This window comes from Pristiophorus japonicus, chromosome 7 (assembly GCF_044704955.1).
Source record: "Pristiophorus japonicus isolate sPriJap1 chromosome 7, sPriJap1.hap1, whole genome shotgun sequence".
Classification (NCBI taxonomy): Eukaryota; Metazoa; Chordata; class Chondrichthyes; family Pristiophoridae; genus Pristiophorus; species Pristiophorus japonicus.
In genome coordinates this window covers 190087500-190103835 of record NC_091983.1, presented here as the reverse complement: position 1 = coordinate 190103835, position 16336 = coordinate 190087500, and the positions used below count along the sequence as shown (strand labels likewise).

Here is a 16336-nt window from a genome sequence, read left to right as displayed (position 1 = left end):
TCAGCTCCACTTTCCTGCCCATTCCCCATAACCCTTTACTCCCTTATCGCTCAAAAATCTATCTATCTCCGCCTTAAATATATTCAATGACTCAACTTCCACAGCTCTTGTGGCAGAAAATTCCATAGATTTACAACCCTCTGAGAGAAGAAATTTCTCATCTCAGTTTTAAATGGGCGGCCCCTTATTCTAAGACTATGTCCCCTAGTTTTAGTTTCCCCTATGAATGGAAATATCCTCTCTGCATCCACCTTGTCAAGCCCCCCTCATTATCTTATAAGTTTCAAAAAGATCACCTCTCATTCTTCTGAACTCCAACGAGTATAGGCTCAACCTATCTTCATAAGTCAAACCCCTCATCTCCAGAATCAACCTAGTGAACCTCCTCTGAACAGCCTCCAATGCAAGTATATACTTCCTTAAATACGGAGACTAAAACTGTAAGCAGTACTCCAGGTGTGGCCTCACCAATACCTGTACAGTTGCAACAGGACTTCTCTGCTTTTATACTCTATCCCCCTTGCAATAAAGGCCAACATTCCATTTGCCTTCCTGATTACTTGCTGTACCTGCATACTCCCTTTTTGTGTTTCATGCACAAGGACCCCCAGGTCTCTGTGTACTGCAGCACTTTGCAATTTTTCTCCATTTAAATTATAATTTGCTTTTCTATTATTTCTACCAAAGTGGATAACCTCACATTTCCCCACATTATACATCATCTGACAATTTTTTTGCCCACTCACTTAGCCTGTCTATATTCCTTTGCAGATTTTTTGTGTCCTCCTCACAATTTGCTTTCCCACCCATCTTTGTATCATCAGCAAACTTGGCTACATTACACACAGTCCCTTCATCCAAGTCATTAATAGATTGTAAATAGTTGAGGACCGAGCACCGATCCCTGTGGCCGCCCCACTGGTCACTGTTTGCCAACCGGAATATGACCCATTTATCCTGACTCTCTGTTTTCTGTTAGTTAACCAATCCTTCCTCCCTATAGCCCCTTGATTATCCACTATAAGGATGGTTTTAGTACCTTCTACTGTGAAGACTGATACAAAATATTTTTTCTACGTCTCTGCCATATATGGGAAGGAGAACTGAAGCCCTATCACTGTTTAGAAAGATATTTGCTTGGTCAGGTTTGGAAAAAAGACTTTCATGCCATGTGTTTTTTTGAGACAACTGCTGCTTTCCTGATAGGTCAGCCATTACAGATAACAAACTTTTCCTACTGCAGTAGTTGCTTTCCCACGTATCTTTGTATCATCAGCAAACTTGGCTACATTACACTCTGTGCCTTCATCCAAGTCATTAATATAGATTGTAAATATTTGAGGCCCCAGCACCGATCCCTGCGGCATCCCACTCGCCACTGTTTCCAACCGGAAAATGACCTATTTATCCCGATTCTCTGTTTTCTGTTAGTTAGCCAATCCTCTATCCATGCTAATATATTGGCCCCAAGCCCGTGAACTTTTATCTTGTGCAGTCACCTTTTATGTGGCACCTTATCGAATGCCTTCTGGAAATCCAAATACAAGACATCTACTAGTTCCCCCTTATCCACTCTGCTTGTTACACAGAAACATAGAAAATAGGTGCAGGAGTAGGTCATTCGGCCCTTTGAGCCTGCACCACCATTCAATAAGATCATGGCTGATCTTTCACCTCAGTACCCCTTTCCTGCTTTCTCTCCATACCCCTTGATCCCTTCAGCCATAAGGGCCACATCTAACTCCCTCTTGAATATATCCAACGAACTGGCATCAACAACACTCTGCAGTAGGGAATTCCACAGGTTTAGAACTCTCTCTGAGTGAAGACGTTTCTCCTCATCTCAGTCCTAAATGGCTTATCCCTTATCTTTAGACTGTGACCCCTGGTTCTGGACTTCCCCAACATCGGAAACATTCTTCCTGCATCTAACCTGTCCAGTCTGACATATGAGGAGAGACTGGATCAACTGAGCCTTTATTCACTGGAGTTTAGAAGGATGAGAGGGGATCTCATAGAAACATATAAAATTCTATTTGTCAGAATTTTATATGTTTCTATGAGATCCCCTTTTATCCTTCTAAACTCCAGTGAATAAAGGCCCAGTCAATCCAGTCTCTCCTCGTATGTCAGACCAGCCATCCCGGGAATCAGTCTGGCGAACCTTCAATAGCAAGAACGTCCTTCCTCAGATTAGGAGACCAAAACTGAACACAATATTCCAGATGAGGCCTCACCAAGGCCCTGTACAACTGCAGTAAGACCTCCCTGCTCCTATACTCAAATCCCCTAGCTATGAAGGCCAACATACCATTTGCCGCCTTCACCGCCTGCTGTTACTGCATGCCAGCTTTCAATGACTGATGTACCATGACACCCAGGTCTCGTTGCACCTCCCCTTTTCCTAATCTGCCGCCATTCAGATAAAATTCTGCCTTCGTGTTTTTGCCCCCAAAGTGGATAACCTCACATTTATCCACATTAAACTGCATCTGCCATGCATTTGCCCACTCACCTAACCTGTCCAACTCACCCTGCAGCCTCTTAGCATCCCCCTCACCGCTCACACCGCCACCCAGTTTAGTATCATCTGCAAACTTGGAGATATTACACTCAATTCCTTCATCTAAATCATTGATGTATATTGTAAAGAGCTGGGGTCCCAGCATTGAGTCCTGCGGCACCCCACTAGTCACTGCCTGTGATTCTGAAAAGGACCCATTTATCCCGACTCTCTGCTTCCTGTCTGCTAACCAGTTCTCCAACCACGTCAGTACATTACCCCCAATACCATGTGCTTTAATTTTGCACAATCTCTTGTGTGGGACCTTGTCAAAAGCCTTTTGAAAGTCCAAATACACCACATCCACTGGTTCTCCCTTGTCCACTCTATTCGTTGCATCCTCAAAAAATTCTAGAAGTTTTGTCAAACATGATTTCCCTTTCATAAATCCATGCTGACTCTGCCTGACCGAATTATGCTTTTCCAAATGTCCTGCTACTACTTCTTTAATAATGGACTCCAGCATTTTCCCAACGATAGGTGTTAGGTTAACTGGTCTATAGTTTCCTGCTTTTTGTCTACCTACTTTTTTAAACAGGATATTCCTATTACGGGGAAGCAAATAGGTTCCACTTGGTGCCTCCAAGGTCAAGACCCAGATGGCCATGTCAACTGAGTGCTGGCCTCAGGGTAGAAAGCCTGGGAGGGTTCACTCAACCTCTCATCCTTCTGAATTGAATGAAACGAATATCACAATCTTAGAATGTGGGGAGCAAATAGGAGACTTGTCCCACTTTTGCAGTATCTCCAGGTTGTTCGGCAGTGGGAACCGGGATCAGTGCCATCCTCTGTGTAATGGAGACCAACTGCCCCTGGACTGGAAGTGGTGGGAACAGGTTTCCACCCTGCTCGTTTTCCCACCGCGTCGGGCACGCGCCGGCCGCTTATCGACCGCTTGCCCTGCGGGAAATTGCCCCGTGGGAGTGCCGCCGCCATCGGTCGGTGCCGCTGACCGCTTTCCCCAGCGGGGAGCTGTCTGTGGCTGGGCGGCATGTCCACCTATTAAAGGGGAGGTCGGGCTGCTGGCGACTCGATTTTTATTTTTTATTGTCGGCCGACTGCCAGTTCGGGCCGACAATTATGCCCACGGGTTCGGCTAATCGCCAATAGGCAGCCTGGCCGCTGACCCAGCCGAAACCCCCACTGGTGGCCCAGTAAATATAACTAAACACATTACAGAGTTCGCAGCAGCCCACCCCTTTAATTGAAGGGGCGGGACGTTGTGACACGTCAGTACGAAGCGGCACGTCCACGTCACACTGACCTCATCAGCGACATGCTGATGACTTGGAGCGACGGCCGTTCCGACCCGCCGCACTTCCACTCCGCTGACAACACGACATCTGCCCCGACCAAAAAAAAAATTCCCCTGAATTTCTTCGGATAAACTTTTTTTAAAATGGTAGGTGTGCCCTGTTTATGGTGGGGCTCAATTTTGGTCTCTCTCTCTCTCTCTCTCTCTCTCTCTCTCTCTCTCTCTCTCTCTCTCTCTCTCTCTCTCTCTCTCTCTAGTTGATTATTGTTTGAAATTCAGCAATTCCTTTACGTTCAATAAAAGCTTAATCCGTGGCCATTTTTGATGTTACTGATTTTGTGTTACCGATGTCCTGGATTTTCGGTGTTACTAGTTTGCAGTTACCAAGTCTGGATTTTTGTTGTCTCTTGAAGATGGTTACGGTGCTACTGCACTCAAAATGAAACGTGACCCATTGAATATGAAAGCTGCTGGGAGTGAATTTCCTCTTATTCTGGGCCGGGATGTCTCTGGTGTCATCATGGAAACCGGACTGAATGTGTCTCATTTCAAACCTGGAGATGAGGTAATCTCTGGATAGTGTTGCTGTATTTGTGTGCTTCCAAACACAATAACTAGCAGATGTGTGCTAATCTTTGGCTCCTGCGCCCACAGCTGTTACAGTAATTTTTTTAATTCCCCATTCATCAGTAGGAGATAAGAAAAAAAGAAAGAAAGAACTTACATTTATATAGCGCCTTTCATGACCTTGGGACATCCCAAAGTGCTTTACAGCCAATGGAGTACTTTGGAAGTTAGTCATTCTTGTAATGTAGGAAACGCGGCAGACAATTTGTGCACAGCAAGGTGCCACAAACAGTAATGTGATAATGAACAGATAATCTGTTTTAGCGATGTTGGTTTTAGAATAAATATTGGCAAGTACACCAGCAAGAACCCTTTCTCCCCACCCTCCCCCCCCGGCCCACCTGCCCAATCCAGTCATTTTGGAATAGTGCCATGGGATCTTTCATGGCTATCTGAGACGGGGCCTCAGTTTAACATTTCATCCAAAGGATGACACCTCAGACAGTGCAGAACTCCTATATGACTCAGAGACGTGGACTATATACAGCAGACTCCTCAAAACGCTGGAGAAGTACCACCAGCGCTGCCTCTGAAAGATCCTGCAAATCCATTGGCAGGATAGACGCACCAACGTCAGTATTCTCGCTCAGGTCAACATCCCCAGCATCGAAGCACTGACCACACTCGACCAGCTCTGTTGGGCGAGCTACATCGTCCGCATCCCTGACACAAGACTCCCAAAGCAAGCGCTCTATGCGGAGCTTTGACGCGGCAAGCGAGCCCCAGGTGGGCAGAGGAAATGCTTCAAGGACACCCTCAAAGCCTCCTTGGTAAAGTGCAACCGACATCTGGGAATCCTTGGCCCACGACCACCCTAAGTGGAGGAAGAACATCCGGGAGGGCACTGAGCACCTCGAGTCTCATTGCTGAGAGCATGCAGAAAACAAGCGTAGACAGCGGAAAGAGTGTGCGTCAACCCAGGCTCCCCACCCACCCTTTCCTTCAACCACTGTCTGCCCCACCTGTGACAGAGACTGTAGGTCCCGCATCCAGTCACCTGAGAACTCACTTTAGGAGTGGAAGTAAGTCATCCTCGACTCCGTGGGACTGCCTTCAGTATTGCACTGAAGTGTCAGCCTGGATTATGTGCTCAAATCTCTGCAGTGGAACTTGAACCCATAACCTTCTGACTCCGAGGCAAGAGTACTCGACACGAGGGACCGCCTATGATGAAGATGATGATGATGCATGGAGCTTGCCTGTTGGTAAATGTTTTTATTCTGGTATCTTTTCCTATGAACATGGTTTTTGTTTTATCAAATGCAATTAGAGGAATTGGTAGTTTGTCTGCTGAAGCCACTGACTGCTGATCTCTGGTTGTTCCCACCATCCTTTTGTTCCAATTACAGAGCTGAACCTACAGGATGAAGGGTGGCAGTCAGCAAGGCACAACTAAACTTAATGTGACTGGTGTTCACATTAATAAAGGTTGCGCTATTCTGTGTGGGCAGCTCTGTTTGAGTAATGTTCATAAGATCACCACCGCATAGCATGTTATCTTATAATGTCATGGTAATGAAAATGGTAATAAAATGCTTTGCACATTATTGCACCCTGTAGCATATTGACACATAATTAAACATCGAGATGTTTGTTCTTCGCTAAGTATTGGGTATTTCACAGCAGTTGAAGGTCAGGAAGAAAGACACTTTTTTTAACTGCACACTAAAGCACCTTGAAATTGTACCAAATTGGGGTCACAGTCTTGTACTGAGGCTATAGATGTTTATACCAGGATGAGAGTTTTGATGTCGATTCGTTGGGGCAGGGGTGAGCCAGTGAGCCATGGCGAAGAATGGGAAGGCAGGACATGGACAGCGGCGTTTTTAGACGATTGAAGCTTGTGTAACGTTGATGCACTGAGACTGGTGAGGAGAGCATCACAGAACTTGAGCCTCGAGGTAATGAACCCTGTGTAGATCGAGAATAAGACCTGAGAGCTTCCGGTCTTCCATATTGTGCATTGACCTAATGAGCTGTTTGGAGAACAGGTTTCTTTTGTTTGGCAGTCAGGATCGGAGTGGTCTAAATTAGCAGTCTATGTTTACAGGGGACTAACTTCTATCAGAATGTCCACCCCACAGAATGGGAAGCTGTATATAACAAGTGGGTAATTCTTTTTGAAGTACCTGTAGTTGGCAAATATTTAAAGAGCCCTGTAAACTTTATCTTTTATAAAAAAAAAAATTATGTACCCACCAACTTGGGGACAATACCAGAATCCTAGAACGGTTACAGCATAGAAGGAGGCCATTTGGCCCATCGAACCTGTGCGGCTCTCTGCAAGAGCACTTCAGCTCGTCCCACTCCCCCGCCCTTTTCCAGTAGCCCTGCAAATTATTTTCCTTCAGATACTTATCCAACTCCCTTTTGAAAGCCATGATTGAGTCTGCCTCCCCACCAGATCCAGATCCTAACCGCTCGCTGCGTAAAAAAAGTTTTTCCTCATGTCGCCTTTGGTTTTTTTGCAAATCACCTTAAATGTGTGCCATCTGGTTCTCAACCCTTCCACCAACTGGAACAGTTTCTCTCTTTCTACTCTGTTTAGACTCCTCTGGAGTGTGGCTTGTACCAGTGGAGTGCTCTCTCAACACTAGTCTGTGCCTTTGAGAAAGGGAGAAACTAGGTGATGGGATTGCCGTGTTCATTTCTAATAGATGTCAGATGTGTCTGGTAGCACTCTCGCCTCTGCAAAGATTGTGAATTCATATCCTACTCCAGGGACTTGGGCATAAGGTCTAGGCTGACACTCCAGTGCAGTACGGAGGGAGTGCTGCACTGTCAAAGGTGCCGTTTTAAACTGAAGTCCCATCTGCTCTCTTGGGTGGACGTAAAAGATGCCACTGTACTATTCGAAGAAGAATAGGGAAGCTCTTCCTGTTGTCCTGGCCAATATTTATCCCTCCTCAACATCACTAAACAGATTATCTGGTCATTATTACATTGCTGTTTGTGGGATCTTGCTGTGCACAAGTTGGCAGCCATCTTTCCTACATTATAACAGTGACTGCACTTCAGTTGTGCTTCGTTGGTTGTAAAGTTCTTTGGGATGTTCTGAGGTCATGAAAGGCGCTATACAAATACCGTTTCTTTCTATAATTTCTAATGTCCTATTATCTCCTCCTTTGGCTTGGTGTCATTTTTTGTCTGATTGCGCTCCTGTGAAGCTTGGGATGTTTCACTATGTTAAAGGCACCATCTAAATGCAAGTTTTTGTTGATAATTTATACGAAATCCTATACATTGTCAATTGAACTTTTGAAACATTTCTGTTTTATTTTCTTTGCAGGTCTGGGCAGCGGTACCACCCTGGAAAGCAGGGACGTTGGCAGAATTTGTCGTGGCAAGTGCCAATGAGGTGCGGTGAGAGAGAATACGGGATTTCTCATCATTAATACCTAACTTCTCATCCTCTCCTCCTGGTTTTGTTGTTTAGAATGGACACAAAGCATGCTCCCCATCTGAATGTTTTTATTTTTCATGCAACAATTATACTGTCTTGATACCTCCTGGATACAAAGTAGGAGAGGCAGAATACAAATAAGAGAACAGATCCTGAGATGTTTTGAGCTGGGAGACTTCCCTGATACTGACCATCATCTACATCTGTAACTTTTAATTAGCCTAGTTGTTTAGTTTGAACCTCCTTTCACTGCCACAGCCCAGTTCAATTTTGTGTACCATGTACAGCCGCGCTAATTAGACACGATCATTCTCAGTTAAAACATTTTGGTTGGTAGAAAATTAGTCGACTGACTTATTCTGGCCACTTTTGTAGAAATGTATTGGGGTGGCATACAATAGGGCATGCATATTTACTGTGATAGCAGGATGAAAGTAGATGTTTGTAATATTCACAGGGAGTGCTGCTTGACTAGTGTGAGGTGAAGCAAAAGCCACTGTTAGTTCAGTTCATTTGGTATCACAGCCTTTCAGTTGAAAGCACATCGTGTCATCTCAGCAAGTGTGAGATCAACCACTGTGGACCCAAGAAAGATAAACCGGAATATTTTCTACATGGTGAGAAATTAGCTACTGTCGGGATGCAGAGATATTTGGGAGTCCAAGTACACTAATCATTTCAAGCTCGTAGACAGATACAAAAAACAATCAAATGGGCTAATGGAATGTAGGCTGTATCTCAAAGGGGTTGGAATATAAAGGGGGGAAGTTGAACTTCAATTGTACAGAGCTTTGGTCAGAACCCACAAGGAGTACAGTGTTCAGTTTTGGGCACTGCACCTCAGGAAGAATTTATTGGCCTGGGGAAGAGGTGGGGGAGGCATGGCAGTGCAGATTCAGCAGTGTTATATGGGGGGTTAAGTTATGAAGACAGGTTGCATAAACTTGGTTTCTATTTCCTTGAGTTTAGAAGACTGAGGGACAACCTGATCGAGGTGCTCAAAATGATTTGATAGGGTACAGACAGAGAAACTATTTCCTCTGGTGGGGGAAATCAAGAACAAGGGGACATTATCTTAAAATTAGAGCTAAGCCATTCAGGAATGAAATCAGGAAGCACTTTTTCACATAAAGGGCAGTGGAAATCTGGAATTCTCTCCCTAAATGGCTGTGGATTCTGGCTCAATTGGAGCTCTGCGGACTGAGATCGATAGATTTTTCTTAGGTAAGGTTATGGAGGGATATGGAGAAAAGTCCAGTGAATGGAGTTGTGATATGGATCAGCCATGATCTTACTGAATGGCGGAGTGGGCGCGAGGGGCTGAATTGCCCACTCCTGTTCCTATATACCTAATCTGCCCGTCATTGGCCTGTGATGGTCCTTGGAAGTCTGGAAAATGGAACAAACTTCGAATATGTTTTTTTTTTTGTCGCCCTCTCTTTTCCTGAAGGCGTTTGGTGTTGCTATGATATCGTTTCACGGGCACTGGTTTCCCTCTGGTATCTCACCCAGGAGGCCAGACACTGAGCATTAGCATTTACAAGAATGATACCAGAACTGTGAGGTTATACCTATCAGGAAAGTTTGAACAGGCTGGGGGCTCGTTTCTCTAGAAAAGAGAAGGCTGAGGGATGACTTGATAGAGCTCTTTAAGATTATGAAAGGGTTTGATAGGGTAGGCGTAGAGAAGATGTTTCACTTGAGGGGGAGACCAGAACAAGGGACCATAAATATAAAATAGTCAGTAATAAATCCAGTAGGGAATTCAGGAGAAACCTCTTTACCCAGAGCGGTTAGAATGTGAAACTTGTTACTACCTGTACAAGGAATATTGAATACTATAGATGCATTTAAGAGGAAGCTAGATTAAACACATGAGGGAGAAAGGAATAGAAGGTTATGCTGATGGGGTTAGATGAAGAGAGAGCTCGTGTGAAGCATTAACACTGACATGTGCCAGTTGGGCTGAATGGCCTGTTTCTGTGCGGTACATTCTATGTATGCTCTTCAACCACAGGGGCAAGGGAGTGGCTCACCAGACACACACGTGCACATGTTCCAGCAGGGGCTACTGAACAACAATCAGAGGGAGGCAGGGTCACTATCATGACACCCTTCCTCAATCTGGGTTTCTAGCCATTGTTTGGGTGGCTGAAACTGGGAAGCAGTGCCCTCTAGTGGGATATTACTGGGAAATTTTAGGCACAGGAGAGAGACATTTCAGACTAGGATTCAGATTAGTGTTTCACAATCATGATTTTTTAAATCATTCTCACAATATAGTTAGTAAGGTATCATCTATGGGGATATAATTTGTATTCATTGTTCCTTTTTATAAGGATGTTAAAGGATGAGAGCAGTGCAGTAGTGAGAAATGATATTGGCTCAGAAGATCAAGATGTAGTATCAGTTTGGGCGGAGTTAAGAAATAATAAGGGAAAGATGTCACTTTGGGAGTAGTCTATAGGCCCTCTAACAGTAGCTACACTGTAGGACAGAGTATAAATGAAGAAATAATGGAGGCTTGTAAGAAAGGTACTGCAATAATCATGGGTGATTTTAATCTTCATATTGATTAGACAAATCAAGTTGGCAAAGGTAGTCTTGTGGAAGAATTCATAGTGTGTTTGGGATGGTTTCTTAGAACAATACGTTGAGGAACCAACCAGGGAGCAGGCTATTTTAGATCTGGTAATGATACAGGATTAATTAATTATCTCATAGTAAAGGATCCTCTAGGGAAGAGTGATCGTAGCATGGTAGAATTTCAAATTCAGTTTGAGAGTGAGAAAGTTGTGTCTCAAACTCGTGTCCTGAACTTAAATAAAGGCAATTATAAAGGCAGAGTTGGCTAAAGTGGACTGGGAAAATAGATTAAAGGGTAAGATGGTAGATAAGCAGTGGCAGACATTTAAAGAGATATTTCATAACTGTCAGCAAAGATATATTCCAGTGAGAAAGAAAGACTCTAAGAGAAGGATAAACCATCCGTGGCCAACTGAGGAAGCTAAGGATGGTATCAAATTGAAAACACAGGCATATAATGTTGCAAAGGTTAGTGGTAGGCCAGAAGAATGGGAAATTTTTAGAAACCAGCAAAGGATGACTAAGAAAATAATAGAGAAGATAGATTATGAGAGTAAACTAGCAAAACATATAAAAACAGATAGTAAGAGCTTCTACAGGTATATAACAAGGAAGAGAGTAGCTAAAGTAAACATTGGTCCCTTAGAGGATGAGACTGGGGAATTAATCATGGGAAACAGGGAAATGGCAGACATTGAACAACTATTTTGTATCGGTCTTAAAGGTAGAAGACACGAAAAGCATCCCAATAATGGCAAATGGAATGTCGGCTTTTATTGCAAGAGGGATAGAGTATAAAAGCAGAGAAGTCCTGCTACAACTGTACAGGGCATTGGTGAGACCACACCTGGAGTACTGCATACAGTTTTAGTCTCCTTATTTAAGGAGGGATATACTTGCGTTGGAGGCAGTTCAGACAAGGTTTGCTAGGTTGATTCCTGAGATGAAGGGGTTGCCTTATGAAGAAAGATTGGGCCTATACTCATTGGGAGTTTAGAAAAATGAGAGGTGATCTTATTGAAATGTATAAGATTCTGAGGGGGCTTGCCAGGGTAGATGCAGAGAGGATGTTTCCCCCTCGTAGGGGAATTTAGAAGTAGGGGGCATAGTTTCAGAATAAGGGGTCGCCCATTTAAAACTGAGATGAGGAGGAATTTCTTCTGAGGGTAGTGAATCTCTGGAATTCTCTACCCCAGAGAGCTGTGGAGGCTGGATGATTGACTATATTTAAGGTGAAGATAGACAGATTTTTGATTTAGGGCAGGGAAGTGGAGTTGAGGCCAAGATCAGCTCAGCCATGACCTTATTAAATGGCAAAGCAGGCTTGAGGGGCCAGATGGCTTACTCTTGCTCCTATTTCTTATGTTCTTATACGTACATCTGTTATGATGCAGTATGTCCTAGACACTATGTGATAGAAACTATATTGTAAATCTGCCATCCAATTAGCAAAGTTGCACTTCCACGACATCTGTTGCATTATACTACAGGTTGAACCTCCTTTATCCGGAACCCTTGTGACCTGGCCTGTTCTGGATAAGGGATTTTTCCAGACGAGGGGTGATCACATTAAATTGGAAGGTACAGGTACTGAGCAAGGGGATATCTTGGGGCTGTGAGTGCAGCAAAGAGATCATGATTTGGGGGGGGGGGGGCACGGAAGCCTTGAGGCTGGCCACCATGCGGTTTTATGTCATGTTCATGTCGGAGTTCTGCGCATGCGCCACCCGGTGGCCGAGAATGCTTCTGGACGAGGGGTGGTTCCGGATAAGGGAGTTCTGGATATGGGAGGTTCAACCTGTAAGTGTGAGCTACATTGCTTTATCATTTATACAATTGATATATTTGTCAGAAGTAGAATTTTGCTGTAACAGTTTCCACATTGGAAAGACTAGAACTGTTGATGATTGTGACAGTACAGTACATTGGTGTTATGGCAGAATATACCAAGGTTGGGTTGACCATGGAGTTAATTTAATGACTCCTGTATACTGAATTCCTGGTCTCTGCAGCAGCTGGTCCACTGGGGAAGGTCTGACGTGGAGGCTAAGCCGTTGTCTGTCTCTTTTTGGCCCATTACCCTTGCCACGCCCTCCTCCGGATCAGCCATGATTTAATTGAACAGGCTCAAGGGGCTGAATGGCCAGCTCCTGTTCCACAGGAGAAGAGGAGGCAGCCCAAGCTATTTTTCATGCATCTCCTAATGTTACGGACGGCAATGACAAGACATTTTCTCTGTTGAAGGCACCGACTGTTTGGAATCCCCTTAGTCCCAGTCGCTCTCCGGCACCTCCCGAGAAGTCACGTTTTGTACGCAAGCCTTGACAGTGAGTGTTGGGAGGTTTTAGAACTGCAGGGGCACCACAGCCAGGCCTGATCTTGTCCTCTTCTGCTCGCCACGTATGTAGACTTTCCCATATGAGGTCATTGTATAATGATTAGGAGCAGAAACCCTGGATGATTTCCTTCCTTCTCTTGCCCTTTCGCCCACTGCCACTGTAGCATAATGTGGCCAATTTTACTATCCCCATTGCCACCCAAGCTAATTCAGCACAGATCAGGCGGGGAAACTGGCACCTTGCTGCGGCCTGGTGTGCAGGGCTTAATTCCACACCAGCTGCCGCATTTACTCACTGAACCATTGGCGGAGCTTCAGCCCTCTGGGTAATGGTTGCAGGGGGAATCGAGGGGAGGGAAGGGTTTTATTTTTCTTAAAAGGGGACTGCAAGAAAAATAAATTGCTTCATTTCAGCTGACTACTAACTAGAGGAATTATTTCACATCAGGTGGCCCACAAACCGAAAGCTCTCAGTCACAGACAAGCTGCAGCTTTACCTTATGTGGCTCTGACGGTGTGGTCGGCCCTAGTGAACACTGGAGGACTGAAAAAAGACAACTGCAGAGGGAAACGGTAATGTAGGCGCCATTCACTGGGTGTGTTAAATGGCACGTTTACAGCACAGAAATAGGCCATTTGGCCCAACAGATCCATGCTAATGTTTCTGCTCTGATTGAGCAGGTTGGGCCTATACTCTCTGGAGTTTAGAAGAATGAGAGGTGATCTCATGGAACATATAAGAATTTGAGAGGGATTGACAGGGTAGATGCTGAGAGATTGTTTCCCCCGGCTGGAGAGACTAGAACTAGGGGGCATAGTCTCAGGATAAGGGGTCGACCATTTAAGACTGAGATGAGGAGGAATGCCTTCATTCAGAGTTGTGAATCTTTGAAATTCTCTGCCCCAAAAGGCTGTGGATGCTCAGTCGTTGAGTATATTCAAGGTTGAAATAGATAGACTTTTGGACTTTAGGGGAATCAAGAGATAAAAGGATTGGGCGGGAAAGTAGAGTTGAGGTTGAAGATCAGCTGTAATCTTCTTGAATGGCGGAGCAGGCTTGAAGGGCCATATGGTCTATCCCTGCTCCCAATTCTATGTTCTTTTGTTCTCCACACGAGCCTCCTCCCAGTAACCCCTCTTCATCTCACCCCATCAACATGCCCTATTCTTTTCTCCCTCATGTGCTTATCTAGCTTATCTAGCTTCCCCTTGAATGCTCTAAATTGACCATGTGAGCTGTAAAAGTTGAAGAAAAATTAGGAGAATCAGGGTTTTTTTTGGGAGGGTCCTTTTGTGTTTCACTTTTTTTTTCAATTTTCTCCTAATTTCTCTTCCTCTTCCCCCTGAAGGGCCAGACTCTGTAGCCAGGTGACTTGCTCTCAAGCCTCTTCCACTCATTCAGCTGGTTGTTGGGAAGACTGCAAAAGGAATGGAGGATGTGGGAGAATCATTCTTGCTCCACTACTGTGTGTCTCCATTAGATTAATTGAATCTTGCAGCACAGAAGGAGGCCAAACAACCCAGTCGTGTCTATGCCGGCTCTTTGAAAGAGCTGTCTAATTTGTCCCACATACATAAGAACAGAAGAAATAGGAACAGGAGTAGGTCATACGGCCCCTTGGGCCTGCTCCGCCGTTTAATACGATCATGGCTGATCTGATCATGGACTCAGCTCCACTTCCCCGCCCACTCCCCATGACCCCTTATCCCCTGATCGTTTAAGAAACTGTCCATTTCTGTCTTAAATTTATTCAATGTCCCAGCTTCGACAGCTCTCTGAGGCAGCGAATTCCACAGATTTACAACAGAGAAGAAATTCCTCCTCATCTCAGTTGCTCTTTCCCTATAGCCCTGCAACAAGCAGCCAGTAATGAGGTGCAGGGAAGGTTCATGGCCACCTTAGCTGCAGGTGTTGTGCGGCCTGGGGTGCTGAGGGGTCTGAGAAGAAATATGAAGGAATTTATGACCTCCTGAAATAAAATGGAAATTAAAATAGAACTAAAACCACTATTTTGATTTAACATGTGTTTTCTTACCATCCCACAGACCTTTCTGAGGTTACTTCCATAATGCTTTGGTGGGCACCCATTACAAGCCAGTCAAACTGCAGGATGTGTTTGTTAGCCTTGTGGTGGGGAGCAGTAAATGGGGCTGATTGATTTCTGTACCTTTTTAGTGCCTGAAATAACTCATTGGCCTGGGTTCGGCCCAAGTGAGTCATTTAAAATCTCCATTACAACCAGGTGCTGCAGGCCTGTTATTGTCCGAAAATGGTGGGGAAAAAATTGTGTTAAAGTACACTTTAGAAAGTAACTGAGGGTTTAAAAATCGTGTCCCAGGTTTTGTATTTAACAATATTCCACAACCAGAATAGTTTTCATATATAGGTACCTGGATCAGTTGTTTCACAATGACTAGTTTTGGTACAGTACGATCTAAATGAACTTCTACATGTATGATAATGAACTCTGTAAAGGTGTGACTGGTTGTGGTGGTTGGAGGCCAATCATCCCAGCCCCAGGACAGCGCTGAAGGAGTTCCTCAGGGCAGTGTCCTAGGCCCAACCATCTTCAGCTGCTTCAATAATGACTTTCTCTGCATCATGTCAGAAGTGGGGATGTTTGCTGATGATTGCACAGTGTTCAGTGCCATTTGCAACTCCTCAGATAATGAAGTAGTCTATGCCCACATGCAGCAAGACCTGGATGACATTCAGACTTGGGCTGATAAGTGGCAAGTAACATTCGTGCCACACATGTACCAGGCAATGACCATCTCCAACAAGCGAGAGTCTAACCACCTCCCCTTGATATTCAACGGCATTACCATCGCCGAATCACCCACCATCCACATCCTGGGGGTCACCATTGACCAGAAACTTAACTGGACCAGCCACATAAATACTGTGGCAACAAGAGCAGTTCAGAGGCTGGGTATTCTGTGGTGAGTGTCTCACCTCCTGACTCCCCAAAGCCTTTCCACCATCTACAAGGCACAAGTCAAGAGTGTGATGGAATACTCTCCACTGGCCTGGATGAGTGCAGCTCCAACAACACTCAAGAAGCTCGACACCATCCAGGACAAAGCAGCCCACTTGATTGGCACCCAATCCACCACCTTCAACATTCACTCCTTCCACCCCCGATGCACCGTGGCTGCAGTGTGTACCATCTACAAGATGCACTGCAGCAACTCGCCAAGGCTTCTTCAGCAGCACCTCCCAAACCCGTGACCTCTACCAACTAGAAGGACAAGGGCCGCAGGTGCATGGGAACACCATCACCTCTAATTTACACACCATCCTGACTTGGAAATATATCGCCATTCCTTCAGCATCGCTGGATCAAAATCCTGGAACTCCCTCCCTAACAACATTGTGGGAATACCTTCACCATAAGGACCACAACGATTCAAGAAGGCGGCTCACCATCTTCTCGAGGGCAATTAGGAATGGGCGATAAATGCCGGCCTTGCCAGCGATGCCCATATCCTATAACAAATAAAACAAATCTATTATGTTGCCAACTGGTGTAACATTGTGGGTTCTAGGTTCTATTTGAGAGG

General features: G+C 44.9%; 1 protein-coding gene across 2 annotated transcripts in view; it reads left to right on the top strand.

Moving 5' to 3' along the window:
- Positions 1–16336, top strand: part of rtn4ip1 (reticulon 4 interacting protein 1) — a 77889-nt gene that overhangs the window by 1820 nt on the left and 59733 nt on the right. For both annotated transcript variants that reach the window (XM_070885627.1, XM_070885626.1), the window contains exons 2-4: positions 4232–4383; positions 7735–7803; positions 13221–13345. In XM_070885627.1, coding sequence (XP_070741728.1) covers positions 4232–4383; positions 7735–7803; positions 13221–13345 — 346 coding nt within the window. The remainder of the gene's footprint in view (positions 1–4231; positions 4384–7734; positions 7804–13220; positions 13346–16336) is intronic.